Source organism: Manis pentadactyla, chromosome 9, assembly GCF_030020395.1.
Source record: "Manis pentadactyla isolate mManPen7 chromosome 9, mManPen7.hap1, whole genome shotgun sequence".
Classification (NCBI taxonomy): Eukaryota; Metazoa; Chordata; class Mammalia; order Pholidota; family Manidae; genus Manis; species Manis pentadactyla.
Genome location: NC_080027.1, coordinates 95,025,024 through 95,037,291, shown reverse-complemented (window position 1 = coordinate 95,037,291; position 12,268 = coordinate 95,025,024). Strand labels below are relative to the sequence as shown.

The window sequence follows — 12,268 nt, the reverse complement described above, 5'->3', positions numbered from 1 at the left end:
GTATTTGCAAAATATATACTATGCATATGTAAATCATGTCCTTCATGAGACTCCCCCTACTTATACAGATTCAATCAGCTGTAACATCACTGCTCCATTTTACCTTTAAAACGCTAATAAGCATGTTTGAACATTCAACAGCAACTTCACCTATTTGACTTAAAATTACTCTACCCACTGTGTGTGCTTAAAAGTGTTCTAGAAACTAGGTGTCAACAGTAATAAATTCACTGAATTATGAAATGTTATCAAAATTATAATTTATACCTATAAATATTGAATAGGAGTATGCAGTACATTTCTTTCAAGCGGGACTTAAGCATGAAAGTATGTGTCAGGCTGGAATGAAGTATTAATATGAAGACACTGTTATGACATTACAGCCCTGAGGAAAGGAAGCTGACACGTCTCCATGGTTTCCAGCATGCAGCCCAGGTATCCAACCATCACACACATTGAAAATGCAAGGTGGTTACAGCTGTTATGACATGTTATATTTGTGTCATACAACATAGGTTTCTGAAGAATTTTAAATACATAATTTTATTAATACCAAAGCCCTGTGAGAGGCATAATATCCTTCTTGAGAGTACGTGGTAGACCCTAGATAGACTGAAGGCCTAGACTATTATTCTGGTCATTTAAACCTGACCAGATCCTTCCCTCCTCTTCACTCACACCTCTCTTTCCCTCACACTCCTCTCAGGCTTTACAATATCACATTCACTCTGTCAAAGCAGTTAAAAACAATTTCAGAAGAAACAGAGTATAGCTTCTTAGAGCACATGATTTTATAACCATGTATCTTTAAATATAGAATAAGATAACATATTTTGGTTTTGGCATTAAAAATAGAGAAGTATTATAAAGGACAGCTAGAATTATAATTAAGTAAATTCTAGAAATGGTAAAATATAACTATGGCCCTCCAAAATAGAAATGGCTAATCTTTTCCAAATATTGTTCCTTTTCTATATTTTCTAACAGTGACAAAGTAAATTCACCAAACTATTTCCTCACTCACATTGTTCAAGTGAATAATTACTTAGAAACACCAGATCCCCTCTGCCATGGAAGTCTCTTCTTCAACCAGAAAAAAACAGTGGAAAGATTGTTTCTTTTAATGCTTGACACTAACAATGCCCTGCTAAGAATTTGTCTACAATGTGCACTACCAAAATGACCCCATAAAATGAATACATACAAAACTAATGCTTTTGTCAGGGTACAAAAGTTGATACTTACCAAAGGGGACATTTTTTGTCTTCTGGAGGGAGATACCTCACCTTCTTTAGCTGCTTGTTGGCGCAACAAAGCTTTGAGTTGATTGACTACAGAGCAAAAGCAATGGGTTTTATTAACCTTTTTGAGACCCATGGCTTATCATCACCCATCCATCCTTCCACTCATCCAACAAACACTGTTCAAACATATACTAGGCATTGGAAACCATGCTATTGACTGGGGGTTCAAAGACAAAGATGAGGAAACCTCTACCACTAAGAAGCTAAGAATTCATCGAGCAACAGAGATAAACTAACAGAATAAAAGAATACAAGTTCGCATATAGACCTAGAGCTATATGTAGTACTGTGAGAAGAAGCACCTAATTGTGCCTCTGTTCAGAGAAGATGGAGCACTGTGAAGGCCAAGCAGGAGATCACCAAGCAGAAAAGGGTGAGGAAATGTCCAGGGAGAAGGTATGATACATGCAAAAGCACAGAAGCATGGCAGTGGGTTGGTGTGGCTGGAGAATGGCTTGTGAGAGGGAGGATGGGGAGGGGGACAGAAAAATGAGCTTGGAGCCATCTTAAAAAAACATTGCTGTGACATACAGAGAATTTTGGATCAGCCTATTGGCATTGGAAAGTCAAAGAAAGGATAATCAGCAAGGGAAATCTATGAGCTGACCCATATTTCAGGAATAAAATCCTAGTAGTAGAATGGAGGATGGCCGGGAGTTATTACTGTATGGAGTTTAAAGAATTCCCTGGGTGATTCGGGGCAGGACCAACATTCACACTCACCGGCATGGCTGTGCTGCAGTTCATGCCAGGCAGTCCGAGTGTCCTCATTTCCTACACTGGCACTAAAAGAAGGATCCAGCACATCTTCCTCAACAGTGGCCTCACCTTCTCTCAGGACACATTTCAGTTGATGAATGCTTCTATTCGCACGTTCTGGAACAACAACATGATGAAAATTCAGGCCAGTGAGACCTGGGCGACCACATGCACACTTACTTAAGAAGACAGTTTCTACAGGGAAAGCAAATTATTCTGATAAGATATTGAAAAAAGCAGTTTTGTTTCTAGCTTGCTGAGGAACATGCTAATAAAGGGAGCCAGCAATCAAGTTCCTTGGGTAGGGGTTAAACCTAATGATGTCTCAGGTCCCTGACACCTCAGTGGTTGCTATTCACTATTGGTACTAACTCTACCACCAAGGAGGGCTGAAGGGAAGAGCTCCTTCTCTGCCCCCACAGCAGTAACATGACCCAGGGACGCTCTTTCCTTCTCCTCAGTGCCTAAAAGTCCCCTGCCCCTCCCTGGGAGATGCTGGGGTGGGTGGGCAGAACAATCAAGAGGGACTCCAGTACACCAAGTTCCCACCCAGGAAAGCCTCCCTGTCTCTGTGGGCTAGATGTCCCTCCCGAACCAAGAGACAGCTAACTGCCTGGTGTAGTGATCAAGCACTGATTATAAGCACTGAATAGTTTTAATGCTTATAATGGCAGCCTCCTTAGTAAATTGCTTCTTCTGTACTGCTGGCTGACTACAACTCATGTCATTCTTGCTAGTGCACCCCTAGAATTGAAGTTTAAAGTCACAAGCACATACTTAACATAAACATCTAAAATAGCCCATAAGCAACCCAGCCTCATGCCCTTTTCCCCTCCCAGGCTGAAGCTGAGCAGGCCTGTAACTTGCATAAGCCAACAGAATGCAGTGAAAGTTACACCAAATCAGACCAGGCCTCATCCTTAAAACATCTGATACCTTCTGCTTCCTCCCTTTTGGAATACTTATTTTTGTGAGGCCTAAGTCCCTAAGTAGAAAGTCTGGCTGTCCTGTCCGAGAGATTGTGACGGGTCCTCTGGAAAGTAGAGGCCCTGAGACTACATGGATGAGAAGCTCCGTCCTGCTAACAGCCCAGTGCAGCCGCCAGATGATGCCGAGGCCATCTGACTTCAATGGCATGAAGAGACCTGAAGTGCTGCTCTGCTGACCCCAATCAACCCACAGGTCTAGGAGGCACTAAAATGCTTTCAGTTGTCGCTGGCAGCCACCAAGCTTAAAAGTGGTTTATTATGCAGCAATAGATAACTGAACTCATTATTCAGTGAAACACTCACCCAAACACATTTTCATCAGAGGATCCAGGTCTTACAACATTAACAACAGAACTATACTAGTGACACTTGTGATGACATTAGTAATAATTCTCCACTACTTTAAGGATATTTTAACATGTATAACAACTGGAGGACTAGGCACTCAATTGGTAATTTCATTAATCAAGGTCCAACTACTTTTTCAGGTTTAAACTTATCGTTATTGCTGATCTCTTATGATTAAATTCACTAGTTCCAATCAAGAAAACATGAACTGTATCAAAAAATGCTCCTTGCACTTTAGAGCTGGGACCCAGATTTCAGACTATTTTCATATTTTGACATCTATATTTGAAAGCAATTTTTAAATTAATTAATTAATTGCCAAACATTTACATATATCTAATAGAAATTTATGTTAGAAAAAGCCTAGTTCCCATACAAGTTCATGTACAGCTATCATCCACTTCAAATCTATTCCATTTAAACCATTCTTGAGATCTTCAGAGAGGATGGTACTTTACCCAGGTGTGGGGAAAATTTAAGTTCCTATGTCAGGATCCTCAGCTGACCCCAAAGTACTTGATGATGGAACTGGCCTACTGCTAGGCTACTGCTTCCACATCCGTAGGCAAGCTATTATTGACTGAGTCATTGTATAAAAAGGTCTGCTCAGTGCTCTTTATAGGACAAAGGAGGATTACAGACCTGTAGACTGTTGAATTTAGACATAAATCTAGTGCTCTGCTTATCCACAGGAGAACAAAGCTGGCTAATAAACCCTTTTACCCCAAGAACCTTCCATTGCCATTCCTCAGTCTCACTGAATCCGGAGTGAACTTGCCCAGGGCTGAACCACTGGCAAGACACCAGGTAAGAGCAACTCGTAACAATGATGGTCAATAAAGTTCTTACTTTTGAATTCCCTTTTTTGACAATTTAGATCTTTCTTCTTGTGTCCTCAGGAGAAACAGCTCCTATTCCTTGCTCCTTACATGGGAACCCTAAGAAAGCTACAAGTCAATTACCTTTTCAATACCAGTCATGGATGGAAATATATTTATACACATATATTCTACACAACCTTGAAAAACAGATTACATTTTCTCCAAACTTAATTTCAATGTTTGAAACAGAAAAAAAATAGAAAAAAAAATATATACTCTATGTTATAAAATGTCTATTATAGGTTTTTTACCTACAGCAACTCATTTTCTATATTGATTAAACTAAAGAGAACAGGTCTTTCAGGTCAGGGTTCAACAGTGAAATTCTATTATTACTAACTACATAACAGACCCAGTAAATTTATCACTACACTTTTATGCACACCAACCCTATTTCCACAAAGGCCTTTTTCTGACAGGAATTTGGTGCTGACTACTAACTAAGCCTGACCTCCTCTCACTGATCATGAGTTTAAGAAAAGTCAGATAAGATGCATGCTTGGTTTTAGCAAAGACCCAGCAATAGTTTTCCAATAACTTTGTATTTTCTAAAGAGACTTGTTAATGGAAAAGGAAAATCAAAGCTTACATGATAAGCAATTTAGTTCATAGAGCTTCAGGTTTATGCACTTACATCTATGAAGACAGCACTTATCTTTACTGCATCTATTAGAGAGGAAATAGAGGTTTGGCTAACATTGAGAGTGTGCTCTGTGTAGTTACCAAATGACTTCACCTCTAAGACAAAGAATAATTATTTATACCTAATCTGACTAAGAGCTAATAAACCATATTAGGAAAAAAGAAAGAAAATCTGGAAAAAATTGCATAATATCTATAGGAATTTCTCATCAGATTACAATGATGGCAGTTTCATGAATCCACTTAATCCTTTTCCCGATATTCTTGTTTAATCTTTTAGAATTTGAAACATTTTAAGACCAGGTATGAAAATAGCATTATGTGAACTACTGAGATATTGAACTCAACAACTATCCAAAATAAAAGTGAAATACAAGGCTTGGGGATTTTTTGCAATTACTGACTTTAGTTACTAGGATCAGAGAGGAAGAGAAGGAATTTGCAAAAACTGTGTCCTAAAACTGAAACTAAAGAGGTAAGTGATACTTTTAAGTCATTTCAATACGACATTGCAAAAGCATGATAAATACTTTTCAAATATATACATAGCAACGTAATTATACACTGTAACAAAAGTTAATCCTGAGGAATAATAGTGCTTTGATGATTCAAGACAGATGAAGCCCCATTGCTCTTCAACTGGAGCCACTGCAACTCAAGGCCCCACAATTCTTATTAAGAATACTATTACCCAGATGCAGTTATCTGCTGCTTACATGTAAGGAAACCAGATTAGACTGGAGTTATGGTTTCCTATCGCCCTGCTAATGGACACATCTTTCTGTCTCTACCCAAGAGACAGAATACTCATTTCCTCTTCTCTCCTGAGAGGATAGTAAGGGCATTTAACAATGAATGCATCCTTATTTCCTCTCCCCAGCACCAACTATGGGCTGAAAATAAACCTAATTATGAATACAAACACAAACAGGACCTCTGAGTCCTACAGATCACATAACATAAATACAAGTAAATGATATTTCTGGCAGTCCACCATCCAAACATCAATCACTAACCAATAAGCACTGGGAAGGTTACTGAGCTGCTGTCTGTCTTACTCATTTTTGTAATCCAGTTTCCCTACTTTCTAAGTCCTGGCTCACCACTGTGCCTCTCTTCATCAAGGTGTTTTTGAACAAAAGGCAAATATTGTTTTTTTCAGCCTAGAAGGCTCATTACTTATATATGTACAGTGAATTATTAATGTCTACATTCTCCTTCTGTACTGGAAGATGTGAACAAGAATTCTCTCGGTGACAGGGAGGGGGAACCATGCCCTGTGACGCACCCAGCTGTCTCTGAGAAAATACTCAGTGAACCATACTTCCCTAGGCCAAGATGCCAGATGCACTATGATTCTCAAAACAAGCTTAGCCCAGGGCAGGCAAGTAGAAAAAGGAAACCACAGGGAGATAAGAGATACATGTGTCTGTCCACACTTGACTGAGCCTCAGCTAGTTCAGAAGACTGCTGACATAGTTTACTAGGGGATTGACAGGTAGTATGACCAAGATAAAAACAGCCAAAAATCAGACAAAACTAGCTTTGTAAAAGCAATTACTACAGTGACAGAGATTAAAAGTGCCAAAACTAAAAAGTCTCATTGAAAATACCACCATAAGACTCAGCCAAAAGACTCCTGGCACCAGGAGTGAAAGATAATATGAACAAGAATGTAAACACCCTAAGACAGCACCTTCTAGAAGACCATTAATGATGCATGGATGTTGGCAAATCAGGGAGATTGGCTATATGCAGTATGAGGGATACACCTGGTATTTCTTTGGCACCAACTGAGAGGACTTATGCACCTGTCACTTTTCATTGATAAAGAAGTAATCCCAGCCAGACTGGCAGAACAAAGGTAAACTCACCAGCCACTACAATCTGTATCTTTAATTGTGATTACTCCTAAGTATGATTCTTGCAGAGCTGGGGCTGAGTAGAGCCTTGTTACTTCGAGATCATGGTTTCTCAACCTCAGCACTATTGACACTTGGACCTGATAATTTTTTTTTGAAAGGGGAGTTGTTGTGTGCGTCTAGCAACATCCCTGGCCTCCACCCAATAGATGCCAATTGAACATCTTCCTCCCTGGCCTCCAGTTTGACTACCAAAAATGTCCCTGGGTAGAAAAATCACCTGCGCTTGAGAACCATCAGTTTAGATCAATAAAACACTGACAGCTAGTGTTCAGTCTTGAGGAGAGAGTTTCCACATTGTTACACTGTAACAGCAATTGCCTCTTTAGTGAAAATGAGCAGGACAGGGAGCTATTCTGCTGAAGCAGTGGTGCTTGGCAGTACCCAACCCATGACCATCACTTCAGTGATGGGGCACTTCTGATTCAAACAGCAGGAGAAGGTGTTGAATCTACTGTACTCAGCAACTTGGAATTCATTTTGTTTCAAGGCCTAACACATGAAGCAATAGTTAGGCTCTGAGGCCATTTCTCAGAGCTACCCTCCAGGGCCATTCCTTTAAATATTCCAGCAGGCTTTGCTGATGTTCCCCCATGATTGAGTAGGCTTTGCCAAGTGCACAAGTGCATTCCAAGTGACATTCTCTACCTTTTGACCCAGAGAAGAGGATCACTATGTGAACAGGTAGAAAACATTAGGAAGTGATCAGAGGACAAGTCTTGTAAACATCCCAAGAGAGAATATAACTATTCTCAGTATCTCAATAGCTTATGGAGAACTTAATTTAGTTCTTTTTCTGTCCAGGAACATGTGAAAATACCCCCCCAATTTCATAACACCGAACCAATGTTTTGTATTAGATTATTCTAAGGATGACTCTTTGCTTATTTGGCACCCCTTTCTGGCTACTAAATCTTGTCCTTTGCCTATTTTACCTCCTCAATGGTAGGGAAGGAAAAATGGAATTCTACTAGCTTTTTGTTATTCTGGTAAAAGAAATGGTCATAAAAGTTAAAATTACTAAGAAAAGCCATATGAGTATATAAAACAAAAAATGAGTATATGTAATTTAAATTTTATCAGCAAAAAATAAACTCAAATGTTTACAAATATTATTTCATTACCAATCCTTATTTAATAATAGCCAAACCATTCCACTTCTTTAATTTTTAGAAAAGAGAAATGTTTTGGTCTGCACTGAAATACCAAAATAATTTCCTCATTTCATTAGGAATGCTTCCAGAGACTTTATGACATTGTTGCCTGTCTTGCCTCAATAACTATATATACGCACACACATACTACATATATATGTGTAGCATATGGCAAAGAATATAAAAAATATTCAGAAAACATCTAAGAAAAACAAAAACAAAAAGAAGAAGAAATACAAATTTGATGAATAAAACTGAGAAAAAGAAGAACTTTTATTTTACTTGTTACACATATGTTTTCTTAAGTTTGCCAAAAGTCCAGATGATATCACTGCTGGCTAATTCAGGGACCAAATTATTGGCTAGAAAGATTAACACAGGCCTTCTTCAGATGTGAGCTCTTCCTTGAAACGAAGAAAAACACTGTACGATCTGGAGGGATGTGCCAATAGTATACAAGTAGAACACAGAACATCAGCTTTATATTCAGTTTTCTCAAACTAGTTCAATTTACAAAGATAAGGATCACCCCCAAAGTTATATCTCTTCTTCCCATATTCTTACTTTGTATAACCACTAACCTAGTTCCACTCCTTACTCTCATTTTTATAAAACAGAAACTTAACTGTTACCATTTATGTGCTCCCACCCAGTATTGACAGAAGGGAAATTAGAAATCCAGGGTCTGAGAGTGGTACTTGGAGGGGAACCAGGCTCTCAGGTGTGTTTTGCTTGTTCAGCACAGTGTAGGAGGAAAGAGAAGAAAAGCCTCATCATCTCCTAGTGCCTTCCACTGACTCCATCACACATTTTTTCATCTGCTTTCCTCCTAAAGGCAATTAACTCCCCCATCTAGTCTGAAAGAATTTTCTTCTTTTCCTGGCTTCCTTATTTTACAGATAAGGAAACAAGAATTCAAGGACAATTAATTTGTCTTAACAAATAACACAGAGGGTTATCAGTAAAGCCTCAGTAAGAGTTCAGTGACCTAGTTCTACATCTCCCCTCTGACTCTATCATACTCTTCCACAAATTCAGTCTAGAGCCAGAAACACCAACATGTTGAAAGAAAAAGGGGGAACCAGCATACAAAATGTATACAGAAAATAATGATGTGTTTTTGTCACAGTACAGGTTTTTTCCATATTTATGCCCACCCAACCAAAGGTGGCTAGGAACTAGATGAATAGGTGAGTCATGGGTACAGGAGTTGTTGATGAAACAACATATCCATAGTTAACACTGCACTGGTATTAAGGCCAAGACACTGCATTTCTAACAAGTTCTCTCCTAATACCATATCCCTACATTCAAGTGTGCAGAACTTGACACAAGCTGGATATCTCCTGGTGTTCTGTTTTTTTCTGACCCTTTCTTAGCTATAAACTAGTTTATTTTACACCGCATAGTCTTGTACAATGATGTGTTGAATTTAAATTAGAGGAGGGGGAGATATAAGAGTACATGCCAGAAGGGGCGGAAGATGGCGGCGTGAGTAGAGCAGCGGAAATCTGCTCCCAAAACAACATATATCTATGAAAATATAACAAAGACAACCCTTCCTAGAATAAAGACAAGAGGACACAGGACAATATCCAGAACACATCCACACCTGAGAGAACCCAGCGCCTCGCGAAGGGGGTAAGATACAAGCCCCGGCCCGCCGGGAGCCGAGCGCCCATCCCCCCAACTCCCGGCGGTAGAAGAGCAGGCAGAGCGGGAGGGAGACGGAGCCCAGGACTGCCGAACACCCAGCCCCAGCCATCGGGTCACAGTGCAGGGTCCTGGATACTAGGAAAACAGGGCAGCAAGAATAGCGAGCGGGCACCGGAGGCCGGGTGCCGGAGGACATAAGAAAAGCAAGCGACCAATTTTTTTTTTGTTGTTGTTGTTGTTTTGTTTTGGCGACCGCTTTTTGGAAGTCTTAAAGGGATAGGGCCCCCAATACTAGGGAAACAGGGCAGCAAGACCAGTGAGCAGATGCCTGAGGCTGGCACCGGAGAATAAAGAAAAACGAGCGGCCACCTTTTTTTTTTTTCTTTTTTTAATTAAAAAAAAAATTTATTTATTTATTTTTTTTTTGTGGTCGTTGTTTTGTTCTCACGGGTGCTTTTTGGAAGTCTTAAAGGGGCAGGGCGGGACACTTAATACAGAGGTAGGGAATCCGGGGATCTCTGGGCACCCTAACCCCTGGGCTCCAAGGAGCAGGGAGGCCCCTTACGGAGTCTCCAGGCCGCTTCCCCTCCAACGTGACTCCACCACTGTGGAGCAGAGGCCTGAACCAGGCCACGCCCACAGCAACAGCGGAGATAAACTCCATAGCAGCCCGGCAGGAAGCAGAAACCCTGTCTGCGCGCAGCTGCCCAGCAAAAGCCACTAGAGGTCGCTGTTCTCCCAGGAGAGGAGGGCCACAAACTAACAAGAAGGGAAGTTCTTCCAGCCGTCATTCCTTCCAGCTCTGCAAACTATTTCTATCACCATGAAAAGGCTAAATTACAGGCAAACCAAGATCACAGAGGCAACACCAGAGAAGAAGACAGACCTAACCAGTCTTCCTGACAAAGAATTCAAAATAAGAATCATAAACATGCTGACAGAGATGAAGAGAAATACGCAAGAGAAATGGGATGAAGTCCAGAGTGAGATCACAGATGCCAGAAAGGAGACTGCAGAAATGAAACAAACTCTTGAAGGGTTTATAAGCAGAATGGATAGAATGCAAGAGGCCATTGATGGAATAGAAACCAGAGAACAGGAACGCATAGAAGCTGACATAGAGAGAGATAAAAGGATCTCCAGGAATGAAACAATGTTAAGAGAACTGTGTGACCAATCCAAAAGGAAAAATATCCGTATTATAGGGGTTCCAGAAGAAGAAGAGAGAGGAAAAGAGATGGAAAGGATCTTAGAAGAAATAATAGCTAAAAACTTCCCCAAACTGGGGGAGGAAATAATCAAACAGACCACGGAAATACACAGAACCCCCAACAGAAAGGATCCGAGGAGGACAACACCAAGACACATAATAATTAAAATGGCAAAGATCAAGGACAAAGAAAGAGTTTTAAAGGCAGCTAGAGAGAAAAAGGTCACCTACAAAGGAAAACCCAACAGGCTAACATCAGACTTCTCGACAGAAACCCTACAGGCCAGAAGAGAATGGCATGATATATTTAATACAATGAAACAGAAGAGCCTTGAACCAAGGATACTGTATCCAGCACGACTATCATTCAAATATAATGATGGGATTAAACAATTCCCAGACAAACAAAAGCTGAAGGAATTTGCTTCCCACAAACCACCTCTACAGAATATCTTACAGGGACTGCTCTAGATGGGAGCACTCCTAGAAAGAGCACAGCACAAAACACCCAACATATGAAGAATCGAGGAGGAGGAACAAGAAGGGAGAGAAGAAAAGAATCTCCAGACAGTGTATATAACAGCTCAATAAGCGAGCTAAGTTAGGCAGTAAGATACTAAAGAGGCTAACCTTGAACCTTTGGTAACCACGAATTTAAAGCCTGCAATGGCAATAAGTACATATCTTTCAATAGTCACCCTAAATGTTAATGGGCTGAATGCACCAATCAAAAGACATAGAGTAATAGAATGGATAAAAAAGCAAGACCCATCTATATGCTGCTTACAAGAAACTCACTTCAAACCCAAAGACATGTACACACTAAAAGTCAAGGGATGGAAAAACATATTTCAAGCAAACAACAGCGAGAAGAAAGCAGGGGTTGCAGTACTAATATCAGACAAAATAGACTTCCAAACAAAGAAAGTAACAAGAGATAAAGAAGGACATTACATAATGATAAAGGGCTCAGTCAAACAAGAGGATATAACCATTCTAAATATATATGCATCCAACACAGGAGCAACAGCATATGTGAAACAAATACTAACAGAACTACAGGGGGAAATAGACTGCAATGCATTCATTCTAGGAGACTTCAACACACCACTCACCCCAAAGGATAGATCCACCGGGCAGAAAATAAGTAAGGACACAGAAGCACTGAACAACACAGTAGAGCAGATGGACCTAATAGACATCTATAAAACTCTACATCCAAAAGCAACAGGATATACATTCTTCTCAAGTGCACATGGAACATTCTCCAGAATGGACCACATACTAGGCCACAAAAAGAGCCTCAGAAAATTCCAAAAGGTTGAAATCCTACCAACCAACTTTTCAGACCACAAAGGCATAAAACTAGAAATAAACGTACAAAGAAAGCAAAGAGACTCACA

At 40.1% G+C, this 12,268-nt stretch overlaps 1 protein-coding gene across 3 annotated transcripts in view; it reads right to left on the bottom strand.

Annotated features, from left to right (window-relative positions):
* SDCCAG8 (SHH signaling and ciliogenesis regulator SDCCAG8) overlaps positions 1-12,268 on the bottom strand; it is a 275,300-nt gene that overhangs the window by 254,387 nt on the left and 8,645 nt on the right. For all 3 annotated transcript variants that reach the window (XM_057507849.1, XM_057507847.1, XM_057507848.1), the window contains exons 2-3: positions 2,028-2,180; positions 1,246-1,331 (exon numbers count right to left, since the gene is read on the bottom strand). In XM_057507849.1, the coding sequence (XP_057363832.1) occupies positions 1,246-1,331; positions 2,028-2,180 (239 nt within the window). The remainder of the gene's footprint in view (positions 1-1,245; positions 1,332-2,027; positions 2,181-12,268) is intronic.